General features: G+C 33.9%; 1 protein-coding gene and 1 non-coding gene across 2 annotated transcripts; one reads left to right on the top strand and one right to left on the bottom strand.

Annotated features, from left to right (window-relative positions):
* Positions 1–815: 815 nt before the first annotated feature.
* Positions 816–2642, top strand: LOC108336221 (4-hydroxyphenylpyruvate dioxygenase). The gene is made up of 2 exons (XM_017572581.2): positions 816–2145; positions 2345–2642. Exons 1-2 carry the CDS (start codon positions 854–856, stop codon positions 2517–2519), a joined length of 1467 nt encoding a protein of 488 aa, XP_017428070.1. The 5' UTR covers positions 816–853; the 3' UTR covers positions 2520–2642.
* Positions 2643–3525: 883 nt separating this feature from the next.
* Positions 3526–3597, bottom strand: TRNAE-UUC (transfer RNA glutamic acid (anticodon UUC)). The gene has a single exon. It is a non-coding gene; the product is annotated as a tRNA-Glu (tRNA).
* Positions 3598–26616: the final 23019 nt, after the last annotated feature.

Genomic DNA, 26616 nt, shown 5'->3' with positions numbered 1-26616 from the left:
CCATCCTAAACGAAACTCTCACTGTCAAACCATTAACGTTAGTGACAACGGAAAAAGTCATTAATCACACAAGTTGCTGACAGCATCTGCATCAACTATGAGGCACTAACTACACTAAATTTGAAAATAATATTTTGAAAAAGAAAAATTAAATTTGTCAGAGTATTTTTTTTGAAAAAGACAATAGTAATTTATAACTATATGTAATATATATATATATATATATAAAGATAATATACTTATTAGGTATTCTCTTTTATCTTTTTAATTTTATTATCTTAATTATTATGTTTTAATTTAAATAATAATTTATAATAAAAAACTATTTATTTAATTTTATCATTTTAATAACAATTTTTTTAATTCAAATAATTGCTAATCATAAAAAAATTATTACTTTTTATTATTTTAGTAACCATTTTTTTAAATTTAAATAATTATGATAAAAAATAATTTACACAATATTATTTATAATGTTTTTTATTTTAATAATTAAAATTTATTTTATCAATAACTATATTTATAATTATATATATTTTTTATTTTTTTAATTTTATTCTTTTAATTACTGGTTTTAAAAATTAAATTATTTTTAGATAGTTAAAGGTCCTAATTGTTCCCCCAGTCAAAACAATACAGGATCTCAGCCCTTGATCAAATGTGATTTCTGTAGAAGTAAAAGCTTGGAACGAAAATCTAATATATTAGGCCAAAAGAAGCGTGTCATCATCGTGACCGTACATTACATCACCACCATCCTTCCACGTTGATTCAACTGAGGTATCTGTCTTCATTTCATCTTCATCTTCATCGCTTCGTCCTCATCCACCTATCTCAATTATAAGCAATCTCTATGTCTATATTATGCCGTTACAACCTGCTACTACACCCTGCACCTGCATCACTCTCCACATCCTCCTCCAATTCCATTCCGCCACGCGTCTCTCTCTCCCACCTTCCTCATCCTCTACATAGCACCACCACAACGGCCATCACACCACAACCATATTCGAACACCATGGGTAACAAAACTGAACTTCAATCAGATTTCAAGCTCGTTGGTTTCAAAAACTTCGTCCGAACCAACCCGAAATCGGACCGCTTCCAGGTGAACCGTTTCCACCACATCGAGTTCTGGTGCACGGACGCCACCAACGCTGCCTCCCGCTTCTCATGGGGACTCGGAATGCCAATCGTTGCAAAATCGGACTTGTCCACGGGAAACCTAATTCACGCCTCCTACCTCCTCCGCTCCGGCGACCTCTCTTTTCTATTTTCCGCTCCTTATTCTCCCTCCATCTCAGCCGGTGCCGCCTCCACTGCCGCCATTCCAACCTTCGACGCCGCCGCCTGCCTCTCCTTCGCCTCCAAGCACGGCCTCGGCGTGCGCGCCATCGCCTTGGAAGTTGCCGATGCGGAAGCCGCCTTCCGTGCCAGCGTCGCTCACGGCGCCGAGGCGGTGTCTTCGCCGGCCCTCCTCGAAGGCCGCACCGGCTTCGCTGAGGTGCGGCTCTACGGGGACGTCGTGCTTCGCTACGTAAGCTACAAGGACGCGTCGCACGCGTCCGACACTGATCCCTCGCGGTGGTTCCTGCCGGGATTTGAGGCTTCGGCAGCTGCTTTCCAAGAGCTGGACTACGGGATACGGCGGCTGGACCACGCCGTCGGGAACGTGCCGGAGCTGGCGCCGGCGGTGAGATACCTGAAAAACTTCACCGGATTCCACGAGTTCGCGGAGTTCACCGCGGAGGACGTGGGAACGACCGAGAGCGGGTTGAACTCGGTGGTTCTGGCGAACAACTCGGAGACGGTACTACTGCCTCTGAACGAACCGGTTTACGGAACAAAAAGGAGGAGCCAGATTGAAACGTATCTGGAACACAACGAAGGAGCTGGTGTGCAGCACCTTGCGCTTGTTTCTAACGACATTTTCAGGACTCTGAGGGAAATGAGAAAGCGAAGTTTCGTGGGTGGCTTTGAGTTCATGCCTTCTCCTCCTCCAACCTATTATGCCAACCTTCACAAGCGTGCCGGTGACGTCTTGACTGTTGACCAGATTAAGCAGTGTGAGGAGCTTGGGATTCTTGTTGACAGAGACGACCAGGGCACTCTGCTTCAGATTTTCACCAAGCCCGTTGGAGACAGGTACGTCATTTTCTCTTTTTTCCTAATTATATTTTCGTTCTCTGTGCCTATTTTATATTAGAGCTGCCATAACATATCCATATTCTATATGTAGTTACTTTTTTTGCTCTGGTGAAATCTGAAAATAAGTATGGAATGAAATTTAGTAAATAAAAAATAGAGTATTTGAATGTTGATGGGTTGTTGTGTTAAATGGCAGACCAACTATATTTATAGAGATAATTGAGAGGGTTGGATGCATGGTGGAGGATGAGGAAGGAAAGGTGTACCAGAAGGGCGCATGTGGGGGTTTTGGGAAAGGCAACTTTTCTGAGCTTTTCAAATCCATTGAAGAATATGAGAAGACTTTGTTAGAAGCTAGAAGAACATCCTAATCCTTCTCCTTCTGTAACACACATACTCATAATTAGCAATAACATGTAAAACTCTTCCAAATGTTACACTTTTTTCTTCCTATTTACTCATAAAAGCTAATAAATTATACGGTTTCAAATAAATATCGGGTTCACATGGCCACAAATTGTCTTACCTATCCACACTTTAATCTTCATACACATAAATTAAGAATTACAATAAATATGTTTTTTGATATAATTTTATTGAAATAACTTTACTTTCTTGATATATTATACATTATATTTATTTCACATTTGTTATATTAATACACCGGGTGTTTATACCCTGCTATGGCATTGGAAGGATAGTCCTTCCCTTGTATGAAACGAAATCAGAAAAGTTTTTCTGAATATTGGAGACTTCCTGAATTGTTTTTCTGATGAATGAGGCATTCCCAGGTAAAACATCATAAAATGTATAGTTTGAGATAGAGAAATTAAAAAAAGTGATAAATTTAGGAAGAATGATTAGCGTATCACCACTCTTGTTTACCCCTCTGCATGTAAAGGGCACTTTGGGGATCCCCAAGTAACACATCTTGAATCTTTCTGTTCCCTAGCATACCACTTCTTGCAACTAAAAGTCCTGGTGAAGGAAGAGAGTAAAAAAATTATAAGTGCAATGGATAATATCATAGAAAATGAAGAAAAATGAGATGAAAAATTCGTGAAAGTAAATGAAAAAGTGATTAGCTTTCTACATGTAGTTTTTCTAACGATGGTAAGGAGTCTGGTTTCTAAACCTGTCGCAACTCAAAGGAAGAAGACAAAAATAAGCTAAATATATAATAATGATCCAAGGAAACTCAATTTGCCATGTCGACTGAGAAAATCCTTACTTGAAGTGGCATTGTGGTAGCTCAGTTTCAGCAGTGACGAAATCTGATACACTATATATAAGCTGGATCCAAAGGAATTGACAGTTATGACTTATGAGGTATAGAAAGAAAAAAAATTATAATTTTTTGAAAAGCATAAAAAGAAATTCCGTTGCCGGGAATCGAACCCGGGTCTCCTGGGTGAAAGCCAGATATCCTAACCGCTGGACGACAACGGATGCTTGTCTATATTAATCAATATATAATAAATATTAGTACCTTAGGTTATATTTAAGGACTAAAACTCACCCCATTGAATAATGCCACGATAATACAAGTATTTACACAATTCATCATGTTTGCTTATGTTTTTTTTCGTCCTTTTATTCTTTTCTCTTTACTGATTTGAATGATGAAAACATTCTTCTTAATATAAAATTTTAGGAAAAATTATGTTTTTCAATTTATTTAATATAACGTATTTTTAATTATAGTACTATGCCTGTATGCATATATATGAAGAGCTTGATGGTCTAACTCATCTAGCAGAGTAGTTATGAATATTATTCATTGGTAACAGTTTTCTGGATGAAGTAAAATATCTTATTTAGTATTTTATACATGAAAAGGAATTATAAAAGCTGATATGACATGGGAGGAGACATTTGAACCCATACTTTCTTTATTATTTTCATGCTCAATACTTCCAAATTATTCTACCAACTCATATCTCGTCAAAATCTAGATTGATTTGTAAAATGTAAAAGTTCAACCTTAATATCATTTCGTATTTTGGATCCTAATTCTCATAACAGAAACGACTAATATATCGTTAGTTGTGATATTAACCATTAAAACTTCATGAATTCACTCAGTTAAACAATAATTACTTAAATGTTGGGTTGACTATTTAATTAGTTAAACAAAAGGTAAACAACATATTTAAATTAAAAAAAATTCCCACACTGTAATAAAAAATTGTTTTCGCTATATACCAAAAAAATGATTTAATTAATCTAGATACTAATTAATTTTTTTATACATAATCAAGGTTACACTACCATTTTTTTTAAAAATTAACACCGATGACCCTACCAAATTTAGTATTTTGTTTGTTTTACGCTGTTTTTCCTGACCACAGCTTAAAATAAAAGAAAAAGAAAAACTAAATAAAACATCTAAAAGTGAATTTATTTCCAAGTATATAAGAGAAGTAATGTAAGAAGATTTTGGTTAGTCACTCCACAATATGTACAATATGTATATACTAGTCATATAATCATAAATAGTTCACCATTGATCAGTCATATCAATTGTCGATCTCAAACACGATTGATTAATTAACGTCTAGTGCGATTAACAAAGTCTTTATTGTTTTTCGAATATGATTATTATTTGTTTCCGTTTATTGTTCAAATTGGTTTTCAGTAGAATGGTTTATTCTTGCCTATTCTTTATTTATTTGTTTACCCTTGCGACTCCATTCTATCATGTGTTGGTTAGATGCTTTAGATCAACCATGACCACCTCCAATCGACATACCTTGGCATAATATTCAACCTTACAACATAATACTCATTGACTATCTTTGTGTACTGTACAAATTCTTTCTAAGGAAACTTCATTGACAAGTGTCGGGAGGACATTATGGTTTCCAAGGCATTCAAACATAGTCGAAAGATCAACACATTGTATAATGTGTTGGCCTCTACTAAAAGATATTTAACCCTGATCTCTCGGTTATCTCTTCAAGAACCGAATCGAGTATGCAAGTCTAGATAACCATGAGTATCAGTTTCCCTAAGAATCCTACAATCTGCTCATTATATGGAACAATGAGATCTTCAGCTATGTCCATCAGGAGAAGTGTCTTCCAGTAAAGAATATTAATTGAACTGCATTGGCAAACTAGGATTTTGCTTATAGCATAATCGACCAACTTGGTTGATATGACCTTGCGGCCTTGATTGGGGTCAACCGCCATAAAATCTTCTTCTAAAGAAGTACTCGGGACTACGATCATTGGAGGAACAGATGATGGGAAGCATGGTCTTGATTCTCTTTTCTACCAAATGTAGTGTTTTGAGCACTCAAATATTCCCCTTTTAGGCTGATGCGGTATGTCCCCCATCAACAAACCTCCTGAAATAGTGTTGATCACGCCTCTCAATGGGCGGTCACAACTTCTACTTCTGCTTTGACTTCTTCTTTTGGGTGACTCTCTACATTGATTGGTTCTCAGCACTGTTCATTGGGGGCTCCAATGTAGGCTTCGCCTATGCGGTGGGCTTTTATCCAAGTAGTCTCCCCTAACAAACTTCTTTAAGTCTCCCACTTGAATAAACTCTTTTATCTTATTTCTCAAGGTCGAACACTTTTTAGTGGTGTGACCTAGGTTGCGGTGGTATAGAAAATGTTTGTTACCATTCACATTTGAGGGAGTGGCTTTCTTCTTGGGTGGAGGCAACAAGTCTGTGTTGAGGGCTTCTTCGAGGATCTTACCACGAGGAACATTCAGTAGTGTGTATTGATGAAAGCATGGTCCCTTGATTTGGTATTTGGATTACGAACCAAGATTCTTCTTGAACAATTTTTTATTTGTTCCTTTCTTTTTGTTTGTGACCTCTGATCGCATCTATTTCCAAAAATCTCTCAACTCCTCCATCCACATGAACTTGGCTGCTTGTTACCTTAGTTCATTCCAGTCTTAAACTGGTTGCATGCATAGGTTGTCGATGAACGACCCAAGTCGTAATGCTATTATCATGTGATGCATAGCCACCTTAGGACTCATGTTCTTGATCTGTAGGGCTACCTTTTCAAATCGGTCCAAACGTTTGGAGGGATTCATCTTCCTTTGCTTGATGTTGACCAGGAATATGGAGGTCATGTGATGTGGTGTGCTGGTTGCAAATTGAGAATCAAATCTCAATTGAATTGTGGCAAAATTGTCAATCGAGTTGGTTGAAAGGCGAGTGAACTATCTTAGTGCTGCACCCTTCGACGAAGTGGGAAAGAATTTATACTAGATGGCATTGTTCATCGTGTATAACACTATATGAGTGGCTAACATGTTGATGTGCTTGTCCAGGTTGCTAGACTCATCATACTTCTTAAACATTGACATCCTCTAATTTCTAAGCAACGCAATATCCATGATGTTCGTAGTGAATTGATGCATTTCCATCGTGTTCAATGTGACAGTGGTAGACAATTAATGATGTTTGCTTCAACTGATGTTGTTTTCTTAAACAATTCAATTTGACTCATTACGTGGCTATTTGGTTAGCTTGAGTTGAATGGGGTGGAAGGTACAAGCTCTCTCATTCCCCTATCACGTCTTATAAATGCACTATTGGTGCATAAGGCCATCAACTTCTCTTCGTACTTATTCTTCATCACATCTATCTCTCTCCACATTTCTCTCATCATCACCATAAGGTCCACATTTTGCCTTACCGATGCCTCTTCCACCACTATGTTGCTCATCATGTTCTTTGTAGTTATCATTGTAATAGAAATTTTTGCTTGATCCCATGATTAGTGTCAAAATGTTTCTACAAGATCGGTCGAGCACTCTCAACTTCTAGATAGTTGGATCTTCTAATCGTTTCTGTCTCGAATTTGTTCGTTCTCAAATGTATTTTATTCTCCTATCTATCATGAATTGATCAGATAATACTTATAAAAAAACATTATAATGCTTAAGGTAATAAATATATAAGTGCAAAGGTATCAAATAGAAATAAAAAAGTTATTATAAAAGTCTACCTTATTTATATATTTTATTTATATTATTTGTAATGAATTTTTATTTATTATTGACTTAATTTAGTTGGTTTGCATTTTAAATTATTAATTACATTAAAAGTCTATTAATTGATGAGATCAACTATTGATGTGACCAATAAATTGGTTAAGAGCTTTGAGTTGTGTGACTAATTCCTATTTTACATTCACAAAGGCGTATCTAGTATATAACTTTGTATCTAGTATATAACTTTATAAACATAACTTTTTTTTTTGGAAATACATGAATATAATTCGCATTAAACTTTTAAGATTCTATAGGTAGTAAATTCAATTCTCCTTTTGATTGAGTTTTCGAGGATTGTAGTAATTCCTTTTGAAATATCGATTTGATTTTTGATGCCTTAGATTCCTTTTTAGCTATCATTTAAAAATCTTGCAACTTTGTCTGTATTGTTGTTACACTACATTATCTACATTATGGTGTTAAAACATACTCAATGAAGCTATTCACTTTTGAATTTGTATCAAGACATTGATATGCGATACTATATTTTCTCTAGAAAAAAGTTTTTAAAATAGTAGGATCCACTATACTATTTTTATCTATTTCTATTAATACTTTTATTTCCTATCAAAACAATTAAAGTATACAACACCTTTCAAAATACTTTCTCTTTATTTCTTCATTATTTATACTCTTAAATAATTATAAACATTCAGTTTTTTTTCCTGTTCTCAACTTATTTTATTCTCTATTTTCATCCTTTTCATTCCATTTTCATGATCAAACAAAATCTAATTAAGATAAAATATTTCTACCAATAGTCATAATTATATTATTTTGTTAGTTACTTTTTCACTTTCAGATAAGCATGAAACTGCGATGTAGAGAGGAGTATGTAAAGTATTTATTGAGATTTAGTTAAGAGTTTAAGTTCTATAAACAATTATCAAATTTTATTTGTAATTGATAATGATTTGTATATCTCTCAAGTATTCTATTTTTTTTTGGTGTGGATATAATTTTACTATTTCTTTTGTACTTTATAAATAGATGACACACAGTTTTGTTTTTCATCAATAAATGAATATAACTTTGAATTCATATTTATAAGTTTGTATTAGAGTCAATACCTTTTAATATGAAATATTTTGAGACCTTTAATTGGACGGTGCGAAGTTTGGATCATCTGAAATTTTGTTGTTGTTAATCTAAGAATAATTTGAAAGAGTTTTCTCAATGAGTACAATATATTTAATTAGTTACATTTGGTGGAGATGTATATTATTTAAGTGAAAAAAAAAAATCTCTTATATTATTGGCAAAGTGAAACTAAATGCTACAGGGCATTATGTCAGGATTAGAGAAAAAATAATCCTCTTGATTTATTTCTCAGTTTGGTTAGTTCTATTATCAAGAATAGTTATTTACTTTTTGAATATCCTTTTTATGCACAAATTTGAACAAAAGATTAAATCGTTTCTATCTTTTTTTTTTCAGTTTTTTAGTTTCCTGGATGAAAGAATTCTCCATTAATCTTATATATTTCTTTTTAGTATTTTCTATTTAACTACAACCACCTTAATTTTCAATTTAATTCTATTTTGGCCTATTAGTCCATCAAATCTTTTAGGTTAGTTATCAATCATTTTTAATTTATAAATTAGTATCTAAATTGATGATGACTAATGATGAGGCCCAATTTAACTTGTTAGCCGTTGCTAGGACTCGGGTTCAATCCCCAAATCCTTGGCAACAGTGCTAAAAACTTGTTAGTTCAAAAAAAATACTTGTTGGGCTCGATTTCGGCAAGTGCACCGAATCGTTCAAGTAATAAACCGGTAAGACCGGGTATCGTTTTCCCAAGAGACTCGTAATACTAGAGAATTGTGCGATTAACAACTCATATAGACTCAAGAACATAACATCAATTTACAGAACAAGTGCAGAAATGTAAATTCATACATAATTACAAGGTTGAACTTTGGTATTGAAGGCACTTGGAAATGGAAAAGATTAGAAATGGAATGAAATGACATTGCTAAGGTTAGTTTTCACCAATGCACTCTTGTGTATAACCAATTTTATCTCCTCTCTATCAATTTACTAAAGTCAATCCACTAAAGCACTCTAGCCCTAATTCCTTAGATGAAAGAGCCTAGGTTTTCCTTATCAAACCCCAATTCCTTGGCAATCTAACAAGCAAAACCCGCATTAAAGAGCTGGGATCTAAGACAACATGTGAATCATCTTCCATTCCTAGAATCAATGACCCACAAGGACTCCTATTTCAGTTCCGGGTTTCATCTTACGTTCCCATAATCCATAAAACCCCAAAATCAAGTCATGAACGTTCCCATTACATGCAAGCTTTAAGATTGGAAACAAGAATACTAGCAATTGATAGAAAAGGCATATATATAATCAAATCATTCAACAATTACACAAGAATTCAAAGGCTATAACTAATCCCAACAAGATGGGTTTGGTTCTCCATTATGGAGAACCCTAAAGCTTACAACATGGAAGATGGAAGAAGAAGGAGAACCCAAGAGGAAGAAGGGAATGTTCCCACGAACCCTAGCAGCCCTCCAAGCTCTCCTCTCAGTGAAATCGCGCCTCCAAATGACCAAAGACCCAAAACCCCTTCGCGTTTCTGGGTTAAATAAGCTGGATCTGACACATCAGCAAAAGTCGCGCCCGGGCGCCCTCTCAGTCGCGCCCGGGCGCGAGACTCTCGGAAAAATTCACGCCTGGGCGCCCCATTTCTCACGCCCGGGCGCGGGCTTCTCGCAAAAAGTCGCGCCCGGGCGCCCCTTTTTCACGCCCGGGCGCGACCAGCACACAAAACTGGCACCTGGTCACAATTCTGTGCAGAAACTGGCCCTGGTGCAGTCGCGCTTGGGCGCCCCTCAGCCAGGGGGGCTTGGGCCTGACTTTTCAGCACTGCATATTTTCAATTTTTCTGCAGATCTGCTTGCTTCTAGTGGTTGGTTCAGCCTTAGACATTGTTGGAGAGTCTTCCAAGCTCATTTTTATCTACAAAATAAGGGATTATTGATGAAAGTACATCAAAGTAGCCAAAAACACAAATATATAGAAAACAAGACAAAACAAGAGGATTAAGCAAGTTATAAGTTAGAAAGGAGTTGATTTTGCTACTAAAATGATGCTTAGATAATGGTAAGAATTAGCATTATCAAACTCCCCCAAACTTACAACTTTGCTTGTCCTCAAGCAAAAGTACTTCACCTAGCAAACAATTCAACCACAATGGTCTAACAATCCAAGAGTCAATTTAAATCAAATAAACAAAATCAATCATGCTTGCTCAACTTATAAATCACATTCAAGAGAGAATATAGTCTTAGCAAGCTAAACTTCAATCATGGTGCTCACAAATTCAAAGTCACAAGATAGATGCAAATGATAGATCAACAAACATGGCAAGTTGTTTTCAATGAGTGCATGGAACCAATCCTCACCAAGGAAAGTGTTTCACTCAAGCACAATGGTGTATAAAGATGTGTGTCTAACTCTCAAATATCACAATGTTACACAAATCAACTTTGCCTTTCGTTTCACAATTTCAAACACATTAACAAGCAAGTAACATCACAAGGACTTTTTGAAGCTTGTATTGTGGCTAGGCTAAGAAGAAAAATTGGTTTTTCTGGACAACAAAGCACCTTGATATAAGAGACCAAACAATTTAGTTCATGATATAGCATAATATCTCTTTTTCTCCAAAATTGAATAAACCACTCTCAACTTATTTCCCAACTCTTTTTCATTGAATTCATGTTTTTGTTTTTCTTCTTCTTCTTTCTTCTTTTTCTTTCTTTTTAACTCAACTTATTGTTTTTCTCAATGCTCCCCTTTTGACAAGAAGAACTCCCCCAAACTTAGACCATTCTCCTCACTCTGATATATATGATCATCTCAACTCAAGGTAAGGAGGTTAAGGATTTTTCAATAAGCTTAAGGTTTCGGGAATGAGAAAGTTTTCTTTAAGGTTCAAAGGTTATACATTGGCTTTTAGGCTCAAAATGTAGAAGAGGTGGAAGAACAAGATGGCCTTGATCATTTGTAACAAGCAAGCAAATAGTTCAAATAGAGAAACTTAGGCAAAATCAACTGTGCGTCCAAAGTAATAACATTCAACAATAAACTCTGAGGCACAACATCTCACAGGTTTACTCAGGGTTCCAAAATTTGATAAACATCATGCCAAGAATATTGATCACAATTAAAACCAAGCATCTATCTAAACATATACAAGCAACCACAATCTCTGTTCAACAAGCTCAACCACATAATCTCAATCAGATTTTCAAAACAATTCTCATAGATAAAGAGCAAGCACAACAGATTTGTATTCAATTCAAGCATAGAAAATGATTCACTCAAATCACCAGACCAATTGCACAAGAACTATCCACTAGGCAAGTCAAAAAGAAATCCAAAAACAAAAAAAAACTGAAAGCAAATAAGAACTGGAAATTAAAACGGAAAAACCGATTAAAATGGACTCTTTGCAGCTCCAGCAGTGTAGGAGACTAGCTTCACTTTCATCTGCAACATCTTCCTCCAACAGTAGCTTATACTCCGCAACTGCTCCACCTCCCCCATCAGTAGGGGCCTGGCCCCCAGGCCATGCTACACGAGCAGCAAAATCTTCAAGTCATATGTTGCTCTGCTCAAGCCTGGCTCAAAGGTTGGCCAATGGTGGTTTCAAACTTTCTAAGTCCTAAGGAAGATCTTATCCTGTAACAACAAAGCTCAAAGCAAACTTAGTATCTCATAGTCAACAACTGAAGAGAAGAATCCATAAAACAAACTAAAAGAAAGATGCACAAGAAAGCAAAGAAACAAGACAAAGAAATCCAAAACAAACAAAGACAAAAGTACAAGAACAAAGAGGGAAGTCTTAGAATTAAGCTTCCCAAAGGTACAACAACACAAAAAGGTATAAAAACACATCAAAAGGAGTGTGTTAAAGAGTGCAAAAGAATGGGAAACTCATCATAAATCAAGAAAAAACGAAAAGTGCAGAACCAGAATTTTTGGTGCTGGGCGGCCCTGGTGCAGCTCGCGCTCGGGCGCCCCTCAGCAGGGGGCGCTTGGGCGCCACTCGGTCAGTTTGATGCAGGAGGCCATTGGTGCAGCTCGCGCCTGGGCGCCCCTCAGCAGGGGCGCTTGGGCGCCATATCAGTTTTCTACATAATGCAGATTTCTGCGAAATTGGCCACTCACCATGTGATTTTTGGTTCTAGACCTTCATTCAATGCACTCACACACCAAACAAGCTAAAACTAACCTAATACACTTATACAAACCACAAAAACAACATTACAACTCAAAAATCACAAAAATTCAAAACTACACAAACATGCAAAACATAAGCCAAAAATGCAAATAACACAAAAACCACACAAACACAAGTAAAATAGGTAATAAAACTGGGTTGCCTCCCAAAAGCGCTTGTTTAACGTCATTAGCTTGACGGATTACTCAATGATGTGCAGATTTTGATGTTGGTGTGCTCCTTCCACCAACTCTTCTTAAACCATTTTCTAGCCACCAAATCAACTCTCATAGCTTGAATTCTTCATTTTTGCCCTTCCACTACCTTGACATCTTCAAACACTCAATCCTCTTGATCAAATTTTGCTTGCTAGGCTTGAGTTCTTTGTCTCTCATCCAAGGGTGGTGGTGACTAGTCTTTCTCTTTTCCTTCTCCCTTTCTTCATCTTTCACTTAGCACTTGGAGCATCTTCAATGAAGGGAGAATTTGGGGCAGCTTGTGATGCTCAACCTAGTTGTCTCCTTGTGTCCTATAATTCCTTCAATCTCAGGGTCTTCATGATGCATTTGAGGCTGCAGTCCTCCTTGTATGAACATCCCCTGCATACACTTAGACACAACTAGGCTAAAGCCACAAATTAGCCCAAGCAAAACAGAAAATCTATTTACAACAAAAGAGTTAGTTCTATATACAAAATCAAGTCTACATAAGTTAGAAACCTCACAAAAGTCTAGTATTGACACGAGTCCCCGGCAACGGCGCCAAAAACTTTGTTATCTCTTTGGCAAGTGTACCAAATCGTTCAAAGTAATAAAACCGGTAAGACCGGATATCGTTTCCCAAGAGACTCGTGTAATACCTTAAAACCGTATAATAAGTTAACTAACTTAGACTAAGAATACATCATTTTGGTATGATTCAAGTGTAATAAAATTTCAATTCAAATATAAGTGATAAAATGAACGTCTTAGAGGCTAAAAGATTGGAAATGGTTAATGGATAATGAAACAATATGGATGAGATGTTGGAGAATGATTGTAATTACTACGCTATCATGCAAATGCACATCACTACTTCATCAATTAATTGCGTTTGTCAACCTTCCAAATATACTTAGACCCAATTCCTTGGTAGAAAAAGCCTAGACTCACTTCTTTCAGTCCCAATTCCTTGGTAACCTAGAAAGTTCATCTGCATTACGATTAGAGGTTTAAGACAACTAAAGCATCAAGCTCCATTCCTAGATACAATCTCCCTTAGGTGTTAATTCCAGTTCAAGATCCACACAATACTTTCCAATATCTAGCAAATCTTAGAATCAAGTTATGGTTGATCAAGTCACAACAAGCTTTAAGAGAAGGAAATTAAACACTCACAATCAATTGAAGGAAGCTTAAATTCATTAAACTCAACTGCATTTACATGAAAGTTTCGTAACTACATCATTCCCCAACAAAATGAAATTAGTTCTCCATAGTCATGGAGAACTTGAGCTTACAATGGAGAAAAATGGAAGAATGAGGATCCAAGGAGGAAGGATGGAGAGTTTCCACTGCCCAAAACCAGCTCCCTTTGGTCCGAAAATGGTGTTCCAAGCTTCAGCCGCCAAGAATATGCCACCCTCAGTTACAGAATGCTTTAAATAGATCTAGGGTTCCAGGTCAGCAGAGTTCGCGCCCGGGCGCCCCTCCTCAGTCGCGCCCAGGCGCGAAGCTCTCGCAGAAAGTCGCGCCCGGGCGCCCTCTTTCTCGCGCCCAGGCGCGGAGCTCGCGCAGATGGTCGCGCCCGGGCGCCCTCTTGGTCGCGCCTGGGCACGGAGCTCGCGCATATGGTCGCGCCCAAGCGCCCTTTTGGCCGCGCCCAGGCGCGAGGCTTGCGCAGAAAATGTATCCTGCTTCCTTCTTCTTGGGCTCTTAGGCGTGAACTTCCTTTCCTGATCCATTAGATCTTGCTTTTGAATCCTTTTCTTGCTCCCATTCTTGGTAAATACAGTACTTCTCTAACAGCTTGCAATTCGCCTACAAATTAGAGGAATTAATGATGAAAACTTGTATGTAACGCTTAAGCTAGACTTATTCGCAAACTTAGATGAAAAGGGAGGATTAAACATGTTTCAAGCTTAAAAAGGGTAGATTTGGTACAAGAATTGGTTCAAAGATAATGGTAAAAATTACCGTTATCAACTAATCATTTGTAATCCCTAAAATTAGTTATTATTTAATAACTTTTCTACAGTGATTAGTTTGATATGAAGAATTAGGTTACCCAATTTTTTTCCCTTAGTTTCAAAGCATAGACCTACTCCTTCAAGGTAAGGTCCTCAATTTTATATATATATATATATATATATATATATATATATATATATATATATATATATATATATATATATATATATATATATATATATATATATATATACTTTTACAATTTTTAAAACTCCTAGGACTAACAATTTTCTCCTTAAATAATTAAGAAGGAGTTTAGTTTTCCGCTAACAGGCATGCATGCAGCCTCTGATATATTAAGTGAGAATATGTCTGTCAACATCATAATGATTGTGACAAAGTACCATAAAACACCATTTGTTTTTATCATAGAGGCATTACTTAAAATATTTGGTAGATTTTAAAATTACCCTAACCTTTCTTGATTTAAAGTTTCAGGAGTATTTTCTTTTCATTAAATAAATAAATATATTAAATGGAAAATACTTGGAATATTCTAACTCTTTTATAAAAAGTAGTCCAAAGTACGGTTTAGAACAAAGAAAAAAGCTAAAAAAACAAGAACGAGAAACTACAGAAGGGTAAAAATATCATAATAAAAAGAGGACTGTACTCTGTTTCTAAATACTACATAGAATTGGTCTCAATAGTGGTTGCTCCATCCCTTCTATTTCTGTATCTGTCCAGAAAAAATCTCACCAAAAAATATACTTTACATTCAAAATTATATAAAATATAAGCAAAATGGAAATTAATATTGTTCAAACTTTTATACATTTTGATTTTAAAACTTTAAAAATAAATAAACATTATTATTTTAATTCAATGATATTAATTTTTTTGACATGTTTAAAAATGTGTTTTAAATTGACATTTATACTGAAAGATGTGAAATGATGTAAATAATCAAGATATATTAAAATATATTATTGTATTGCGTGATATTTCAGAAACATTAAAAAGATATCAATAAATTTAAAAGTATGTTTGACACTATTTTTAATATTTTTGTAAAAGTTTTAAAATTTAAAGCAAATGAAAAATGAAAAAATAAGAACATAAACAAGTTATAATTAGACTAGAAAATTTGTGAACACTATCACAAAAATATAACCTTTCCATATCTTATTATAATAAGAATAAAAATAAAATAATATAGTATCACTTGATGAACACGATAACATTTAAAAATATTTTTGATCTATAAGAAGCATGTGCAAGTATTACATGTACACAGGCTATATTACAAAGAATAGTTTTTTAAACATGAAACAAAGTGCCTGTTGTATCAACAAAGTGAATTGTGACAAGTATCTCTCAATAGATAATTTTAGATTCAAATCTTATCTCTAAAATTGTGATTAATTAGGAGAAAAAAGGCTTCATTAAAGAAGTAAAGAAAATATTTTTAATAGTGTAAAAAAATATTTAATGCAATAATAAAAGTATAGAAAAAAACAGACACGGTTAATTATTAGTTTTTGTACATTCTAAGTCTGCATTTGATGAACATTAAATTGTGACTGGGGCATGCCATAGAAGATGCCAATTGCACGCCAGAAAGATTTGTTATTTAGTGTTGAAATTCATGAACGCATATATCAGCATCAAAGTGAAGAGACGTGTATAAATACAAGGTTTTGGAGTGAATACAAGAGTGAAAAGCAGAGAACAATGGAAGAAGGTCGCAAAGGGTATGTTCCAGTGCTTGTGGGCAAAGAGGAAAAAATGATGGAGAAGATATGGGTGCCCATCAAACTCATTAAGCATCCCACCATTGTTGAATTGCTCAACAAATCTGCAGATGAGTTCGGATACCAGCATCAGCATGGTGTGCTCAGAATCATTTGCGATGCTGCCAGCTTCAAAGCCTTCATTCAAGACGCATCCAAGAATTGTATCTAGCAACTAAATTATGTGTATCTGGTCTTCTTTTATAGACAATTTCTCATGTATATGTAAATATGAAAGCAATAACAGTTAGTAGTTTCTGTGTTTTAACCTGGTTTTTCACTCAACTATGGCAGAAACAAAGTAGCCATGTTTTCTCTTTCTTTCTTCCTTTCTTCTCTTGCCCAGTAATTCATTTCTTTCTGTGTTCTTGGTGTCAAAAGGGTTCTACTTTTAGCATAAAAAGATGTAGTTTTTTTTTCCTTAATCATGTCAAACATATATGCAATTTGTTTATGTTTATGTTCAGGCAAAGCCACGAAATCTCATCTCCCACTGTGGGAGAGACTTCTTCTGTTTCGTTTATCCTTATGTTTATCTCCTTTTCCATCTTTTAGTTCTTGTCTCCAATGGCAAGACTACACTACCTTGTGGTCACATTTTCAGAACAGTGAGGTTGTCTGTAATAAAAAAAAACAACACGGAATCTCTTGATTTTATCGAGAAAAGACATGGCAGAGTGAATTTGCATCGCGGTGGTGACGTAGTGATGCGCGTGGTGTTTACTTTGCATATTGATGACAATAAATGGGTTAATGGTATTGTGATTAACATGGCGACAAAGTGCAAAAGGTGGTGATGGCTAAGGTAAATGTAACATGTGGAAGCAGCATGCAAAGACTCGTCCTGTTGAAGTTGCAGTAAGAGAAAAAGAACAAAGAAATAATAATAATATGAATTGCTGATTTTTAGATGAGAAAGTGTAATGTGTTAGTCGTGACATATCATGTAGGATTTAATGTTATTAATGTAATCTTTAATTAAATATATAAAAAATAGTTTTTTATATTTTACTAATTTCTCTGTATAATAATTTTATCAATGTCATTAAGAATTACATTTATAATTTTTGTTACATTCAATGTATATATTTATGGCTTTTAATTTTCATATGATAAAAACATGTTACCATTAAATAGAGTGCAATACTTTATATATGTATATAATATTAATGATGCATCAATTAAATACTATATATTTATTAGATTTAATAAATTTATATATATATATATGATTTTTTATGTGAATGTATATACACGTATAAATTAAATAAATACTAATAAACAAAAAATGTGGTAATGAATAAGTAAAGATTATCTAAAATTTAATATTTAAGTCTACCTCAGTAAAATGTAATGTGATAAAATTCTTTTCCTATTGAATACTAATTGTATGTCTTATAAAATATAAAAAATAAAAAAATAATAATATTTACATAACATATAAATTTCAAATATTAACGTTTATGTATTAATTTAAAAAAAACATTAATAAAAGAATTCCGTTTATGGTTTTGTTCTCCAGTTACTCAAACCAATTGTTTTTACAAATCTCTTGTCAAAACATTTGAACAATTAATCATGAAAAATCTAACAACAAATTAGTGCTCAAAACTTTTCTTTAACTTTTTAAAGCAGGTAATATGAAACCTTGTCTTAATTGAAATATATTAATGATGAGTAAGGTAAAATGTTAAATACACTTAATATCAGAATAATTGAAACTAAGAGACTTACAAAATATTACAATCTCTTCCATCCTAAAATTTGCATGATAGATAAATTTTTTTTTTTCACAACATTTGTAGTGATATGCAGGAAATAAAACAACTTGATTGTTCAAAACATATGATTTTTATTGATTTATATATATCTTTAGTTGGATAATGATTAATGATAGAGTTTTATTGATTTATATATAAATTATTGGTAAAAGATACTATTAATTTAGACTTTGTTTCAGATATACATGTTTCCGTCCATATCTATATATAAAAGCATAGTGTTTTCAAAATTATATGTGAAAGATAAAACTATAAGTAATAATCATTTTTTATTTTATAAATCAATTTTAAAAAATTAAATCAAACTTAAAATTAATTTTTTAAAAGATAAATCAAATATTTAATTCAAAAAATACATGAATAACTATAATTTTTGTTTATAAACTGATGAGAGTGTAATGTTAGGTTAAATTTGAAGTATATATATTTTAATAGATAAATCAAATATCCTAGTCACTAAAAATACATATAGTAACAGACCTTGATTTTTTTACAGATTCCACCTAATAACCAGAACAATTCTTGGCCACTCTATCAGTTTTCATATCAGATCTTTTAAGTAAATTAAAATAACTATCCTGCATACACTCTTAATATATGTCAGTTCTTAAGTCTCTTTTAAACAAGAAGAAAGATCTCATTATTCACAAACATTTCTAATAACAGAATGTAAAGACAGAACTTTAACAGTGTTTCAAGAATTAAATCCCAATTGGACCAAACATATATCCTAACCCTAATTGCTAACCCTAAACTCTGCAAATGAAAAGCCTTAACAATTGAAACCAATAACTAAATGAGCATTTTAGCAGAGTAATATCTTGATTTTCTTATAATGAAAGTAGTTACACTCAGATATTCAAGTTCAGATCAATGCCATCTTTTCATTTTCCTTCTTCACGTCTCTCACGAGGATCTGTGACTTGCTCCAAGTTCTCCACTCCTAAGAAGTCATAGAAAGGTACAGGAAGTTGTCTATTTGATTCTGAAGGTTGTTGTGACCTCATTCTACCCTACAAAACCAGAAAGAAACATTTTCATATTTAGCTAAAACAAAACAGAAAGAATATTAAACCTTCCAGACACTTACTTGAGTAACTTGGTCAGGCTGCACATTTCTCACTTGACTAGGTTGCGCATTCCTCACTTGGCCAAGTTGAACATAACCAACTTTGCTAGGTTGCTCATTGATAACTTGGCTAGGTTGCACATTCCCAACTTGGCTAGTAAGCAAAACTTGGCTAGGTGGCACAGCAATGTCAGATATATTGAGTTTAGGGTTTAATAAGAATTGTTACAAAAGAAACTGATTCTTGGTGAAGTCTAAAGAATTCTTACCTGTATGAGGGCCTGTTGCCATTGAAACCTTGAGGGTTATTTGTGGGTGGTGGAAGACTTGAAAAAACTTGAATATTGAAACCCTGAGGGTTATTTATGGGTGGTGGAAGATTTGAAATATTGAAACTCTGAGGATTATTTCTGGGTGGTGGAAGATTTGAACGTACTTGAATATTGAAACCCTGAGGATTGGGTGGCGGAAGACTTGAACGTACTTGAATATTGAAATCCTGAGGGTTATTTCTTGGTGGTGGAAGATTTGAACGTACCTGAATATTGAAACCTTGATGATTATTTATGGGTGGTGGAAGACCTGAAAGAACTTGAAAATACGGTGATGGCAAGATCATATTGTTTTGCAAGGCTACACAGTGTTCACATACATTCATCATTTCTGAATTTTCCTCTTCCCTTCTTTCCTGTCTGGCCGACTCTTCAAGTTCAGCCATTGGAGATCCTCGACCCCTTCTTCTTGAAGTACCGCGACCAGCCCCACCATGGTTAAAAGAATACTTACTTCGCATGATTACTGCGGTAGATTATACACTGCCTCCTGCTGCTTGAAGATGTGGATTCTCCAATGCAATTCTATTTAAATACACAATCTTGAGGCTAACAGAATTTTAAAAGATCACATTTCTTTATGGAAATAAACTACAATATATGATTTTAAACTACTAAAATTAAAATTAATTGCAATTACGGTAAGGTTATCATTTCTTTTTTCTATAGCATCTTATAACCTGTATAATTAAATCATGAAAGAATATAATAATCTAATTAATAGAAATCGGTTCAATTAATACTTTAACGTTAATGCTAAGATGTTTACATTACTAATTTAACATTTATACATAATATATCTAAGGTGAAAAAATTTACTGTGACATTTCTATAATTAAAAAGAACAGTATCTACATCAAACCTACTAAAATGTGATGTAAATGTTATTATTTTATTAACAATAAGATATATTATAACTATAATAGTACTCAAAATATTTCAACCCCATTTATAAGATATGTACAATTAATAGATACAAAAATAATTCAAAAAATTCTTCGTGATGCATTGCAATATTTCATCCTTATTCTATAAAATATATTTGTGTATCCATTGACTTTTACATTACTTGTTCACATTTTATTTAACATAAACTATGCATCTAAGTAGTAGCTGCAAAATTAACCTTATATTCTTGATTATGTGAACTTTTATTCCTCCCGCTCTTCAACCAAGTTTACATATAAGTTAGAAGTGCACCAATATACCACTTTCAAACTAAGAAAGTCAACCATCATTAAAGGGCCTCCATGATGCAAATCAACGACATTTATCACCAACGCGTCATATGGTAAAAAAAAGTGTTTTTGAAATAAACAATTTTTTTAATGATGGTTTTAAGTATAATTATCGTTAAAATGAAAAATAATAACGGGTGAATGTTAAAACATCATGGAATTCACAAATAACGACGACTGTTACTAGCACTAGTGCAGCGAGGGGCTTTTACCGCGGTTATTTTTCACTATACGTCGCGGTTTACGAACCGCGGCATATTCAGCCGCGATAGTAAGTCAGAGACTTTATGCCGCGGTTCAGAACCGCGGTATATAAGTTGCAGAATATGCCGCGGTTGTTCAAAGAACCGCGGCCTAAATCCATTTTAAAAAAGAGTGAAATTTAGCAACTTTTCAAAAGAGTGAAATTTTCAACGTACCTTGTTAGCCTTTATTCAGCAGAGAGGTCACAACATAATGCCTCCGTTTTTTATATTATATTCCCTTCCATTTATTTTCTCTTCAGTTCGGTTAAGATCCTTCTGAAAGTGGTTCAATTTTTCAAATCGTTTTCAAGTGCGTGGATGTGCTGTGATTCCTACAACGAACTCTTCCAACGTTAAAAGACTTTGTGATGGTTTTGGAGTTTTACATAAATTTGGATAATCTAGTCACTAGGCCTATTCTTTACTTCATATACATTACCATCGTGTTTTGGGATCAAGGATTCAGAAACTAAAAGCTAAGCAAGCATACAATAATGGCTGAAGGTTGGTCTTTCTATTTCAGTTTTTCTTATAATTTGAATATGCTTAAATGTGCTTGTTTGACATATTTAGATTTATTGAATCTGTAGTATAAATTTGTCTCATTTGGTATTAGAGCATGCTTATCCTTTGCCTTATCTAATTCACTCCTTTGCGTATTGCGTTTTTAATCTTAACAATTGTTTGAAACTGGGTAGAAAGAAGAAAGTTTTTTTGTGAAGTTTTTGTGATGAAATGAAGCCTTTCATGTTTTAATGCTAAAACCCTCAGATATTATTTTGGGTTTGCGTTTATACGCTTTGTTTGGACCCATCTGAAGGTTGCAAATGATCGAAGCGCTTTTTGATTTTGCATTTCATTTTGGGCATCTATCAGAAATGTATGTATTTCAGTTTTTATTTTCTTCTTTGCTTGCATACATACGCGTTAGGTTGAAAGCATGTTGCTGCTTCTGGTTTTTTAATTAAGGCTTGTCTTTTCGTTCTTAACACATGTTAGTTGCTTTATGTATATGTGTGTGTGTATATATATATATATATATATATATATATATATATATATATATATATATATATATATATATATATATATATATATATATATATATATATATATATATATATATGATATTTATTGTTTACGTTTACGTTATATGCATATAAATATATATATATATATATATATATATATATATGAAGTGTATTATGAAGTGTATTTGCATGAATTGGATTATAATATTAGAGTCGGAAATGATCCTGAAACATTTTCACAAGCCATGAGTTCTAAGGAATCAAATTTGTGGCATAATGCTATGAAAGATGAGATGAATTCTATGACATCTAATCAAATATGGGATCTTGTTGAGTTACCTAATGGTGTAAAACCCATTGGATGTAGATGGGTCTTTAAAACTAAGAAAGACTCTCAAGGTAACATTGAAAGATATAAAATGAGACTTGTTGCCATAGGATTCACTCAAAGAGAAGGAATTGATTATAAGGAAACATTTTCTCCTGTATCTAAGAAGGATTATTTCCGAATAATCATGACATTAGTAGCTCATTTTGACTGAGTTACATCAAATGAATGTGAAAACAACATTCCTTAATGGTGATATAGAGGAAGAGGTTTACATGAAACAACCTGAAAGATTTTTCTCTAGAAATAGTGAACACTTGGTATGTAAGCTTAATAAGTCCATCTATAGATTAAAACAAGTTTCACGCCAATGGTATTTAAAATTTCATGAAGTTATATCTTCTTTTGGTTTTGAAGAAAACATCATGGATCAATGTATATACCAGAAGGTTAGTGGGAGCAAAATTTGTTTTCTTGTTTTATATGTTGATGACATTTTGCTTGAAACTAATGACAAGGGTATGTTATATGAGGTGAAGCAATTTCTCTAAAAAATCTTTGATATGAAGGATATGGGTGTAGCATCTTATGTCATAGGCATTAAGATCCATAGAGAAAGATCTCAACCATATTTTGGGTTTGTCTCAAGAGATCTAGATCAACAAAGTTTTAGCGAGATTTAACATGAAAGATTGTTCACCAAGTGTAGCTCCCATTGTAAAGGGTGACAAACTTGAATTAAGTCAATGCCCAAAAAATAATCTTGAGCGGGAACAGATGAAACACATTCCATATGCTTCAACTGTCGAAAATCTTATGTACGCTCAAGTTTGTACTAGACCTGATATTGCATTTGTTATTGGAGTTTTAGGAAGATATCAAAGTAATCCAGGTGTTGACCATTGGAAAGCTGGAAAGAAAGTAATGACATATCTTCAAGGAACAAAATATTTCATGCTCATGTATAGACAAACTGATAATTTGAAAGTGGTAGGCTACTCTGATTCAGACTTTGCTGGTTGTGTTGATACCAGAAAATCTACATTTGGCTATGTTTTCATGCTAGCTTTGTTTAGAAGCTACTTCACATTGTGTGTGGTTGAAGAGTTTTATATTTGGGCTTAGACTTGTAAACTCAATTGCTAGGCCATTGAAGTTGTATTGTGATAACTTTGTTGCTATTTTTATGGCTAAGAATAATAAAAGTGGAAGTCGAAGTAAGCACATCGATATTAAATATCTAGCCATAAGAGAACATGTTAAAGAAAAGAAAGTGGTCATTGAGCACGATAGCACTGAGTTGATGATTGTTGATCCTTTAACTAAAGGCATGCTACCAAAAAATTTTAAGGATCATGTAACGCGAATGGGACTTGGTTCCATGATATGACAATCATTGTAAGTACTTTCATTTTGATAAAACTCTTATTCAGTTTAATGTTTTCTCAATTATTTTGTGCACATAATTAGTTACTTTGAGAAAACTCATTTAATTGTGACCTAGAATAGACATATGGTTTATTCATTAGAGTTAAGAGCTTGTGATGTGAGACTTAATACATCATGATCATGGGAGATAATATTCATTATTAAAGGGAATATCACCATGATTCATATATTTGGTCTCTTATTACGTTTGATGGTTGGATAAAACGGACCAAGTGAGAGAATGTTAGCCTTTATACAGTAGAGAGGTTACAACAGAGTGCCTCCATTTTTTATGGCTATATCCTCTCCCATTTATTTTCTCTTCAGTTTCAGTTAGGATCCTTTTGAAAGTGGTCCATTTTTTCAAACGTGCGTGGATGTGTCGTGATTCCCACAACAAACTCTTCCAACATTAAAGGACTCTGTAGTTTTGGAGTTCTACATAAATTTGGATAATCTGGTCACTGAGCCTACTCTTTACTTCATATGCATCACCATCGTGTTTTGAGAGCAAGGGTTCAGAAACTAGAAGCTAAGCAAGCATACAACAATGGCTGGAGGTTGGTATTTCTGGTTTCATTTTTCTTATAATCTGAATATTCTTACATGTGCTTGTTTTGACATATTTAGATTTATTGAATCTGTAGAATAAATTTGTCTCATACCTTTCACGCTTCCCACTTCGCTCGTTTTTGGAAAAAACTATGCAACCTTCACCATCGTCTTCTTCAACCTCCACATGTCATTGAGAGCATTTTTGCCTTTTCCACTCACGACCGTAGTCGTTGTTGAGTGTGTTTGCTTGCGCCTTAGCAGCCTATTCGAGCCTAAGATGTTGAAGAGTATGAGAATCTTGAATACTAAAATAACAAAAAAAATTTAATGAGTAAAATTTTTGACAAGTTAGCTAATGTTGCTAAGAGGTCGACCAAGATTGTTGAGAAATCACTTAAGGTTAGAAGCGAGTTGGTCGAGATTACTGAAAAGATAAGCAAAATAAAGAGCAATTCGTCCAAAACATTAAAGATGTCAACCAAAGTAAAAGACAGGAGGACCATAAGGAAAAAGAAGAATCCAAAACTAGTTTAAAGAAGCAAGCTTGATGCGGGGCGATACATATGGAAAACCAAATAAAGGATGAAAAAATGTAAGTTTATGGAGGAGTTTTGTTGGGATAAACTTAAATTTTAGGGTTTTATTAATGTAAAATAGGACTAGTAAGTTTTGTTTGAATCTTATTTTATTAGTTTAGGACTAGTAATATTTAGTTTGATTTTGATAGGGGTAAAATAGGGATAGAAAGTTTTGATTTTCCATTTATTTAGGTGCAAAGTATTATTTTATTTTGTTAATATAAATTAGAGATAGATTAAGTAGTTGTTTTTATTTTGAGTCAGTTATATTTTGTTTTTAATTTGTATTGTTTGTACTTGGTCCAAAGCTTTATTTACACATGTTTTAAGATTGTCAAGATTCAATTAAAATAAACAACAGTAAATTAAAGAGTTCAATTATTTACGTGGGTATTTTTTTTAACAAGTTTCAGTGACGCTAGAAATTAGATGTGTGTTAACGTTCCGTTTAATCATTTGAGAAGTGAAAATTTTATGAAAATTGAACAAAATTAGACCTTTTATTAGTAGAATATGTAGTGTGTTATTCACATGCTAATCTCATAAAGATCCGTTATTTGGATAGTGTTATTCCCAAACATCTACCAGCAGAAGACAGGGAAAATTTAGTGGAGGATTGCAGAAGAACAGGATTTCAACACTCCATTCCAGATTTTAGCTTAAGATTACAATTGAACCAAATACTAACTGAATATCTGAACATCAAAATACAAAAGCCTTAACAACTGAAACAAGTTAAACGAAGATTCCATGTCAAATCAAAGAGATTTAAACTCAAAGCTTCAAGTTGAGATCAATGCCAAGTTTTCCTGCTAAACATTCCTCGGGATTTGTGTCTTCTGTCACCCCTTTCACTTCTAAAAAGTTATAGAAAGGCCTACGATATAGTCGACTTGCTTCTGAATGTTGTTGGTATGAGTTCACTTTACCCTATAAAATTTTGAAAGCAAGAACATATTCAGCCAGCCAAACCAAAAGAGTGTAGAAATATTGGACCTTCCACAAAGCTTGCAACTTACTTGAATAACTTGGCAAGGGTGCATTGGACACAAATGCAAAGGAGGCGAAGGAACTTCAGCAGTAGCAAATGGCAGAACATTTGCACCATGCACCTCAATATCAGAACTGTACCTTGTGTTGCTGAGCTCCAAAATTCTACCTATTTGGCATCCCTGAGAAATACAAGGAATTTTGGTCATGCAACAAGCTAGGAAACACACTTTTGTATTATTGCCTTTGAAGCTTTTTAGACTGATAATTTAATTAACATCTTCAACTATAATTAGAAAAATACTTCTTCAGTCCATATACAACTTTAGGGTTATATATATATACACACACAGTAATCATGTCCCATGTTTCATGGGAAACAAGAAGTTATAACAGGAAAGGCCTAAGTGGGTGTCTTATGATAAAGTTATAACTGTAGCACTCCTGGTTGGAACTGAAACAACTAACACTATGACTATCATTTATGAATGATCGGAGAGATCCATTTTATTCATTTGCCCTGAATGGAACTTAGCATCATTGATACATGCAAAGCTGACAATAAATTGAACATAGATCAATGTTACATTTGATAATTGATTCCCGTTGAACTTAACTCATGAATCAAATGATGTTACATTTGAGTTAACAAACTTGGCT

The sequence above is a fragment of the Vigna angularis genome, chromosome 7, assembly GCF_016808095.1.
Source record: "Vigna angularis cultivar LongXiaoDou No.4 chromosome 7, ASM1680809v1, whole genome shotgun sequence".
Taxonomy (NCBI): Eukaryota; Viridiplantae; Streptophyta; class Magnoliopsida; order Fabales; family Fabaceae; genus Vigna; species Vigna angularis.
The sequence above is the reverse complement of the archived record's forward strand: the minus strand, read 5'-3'. Positions and strand labels throughout refer to the sequence as shown.

What these genes read in the sequence shown, in the direction of transcription:
- LOC108336221 (XM_017572581.2), top strand. Translation starts at nt 854, where the DNA reads ATGTCTATATTATGCCGTTACAACCTGCTACTACACCCTGCACCTGCA. An exon ending in ACCAAGCCCGTTGGAGACAG is followed by an intron (nt 2,146 to 2,344) that starts GTACGTCATTTT and finishes GTTAAATGGCAG; the next exon opens with ACCAACTATATTTATAGAGA.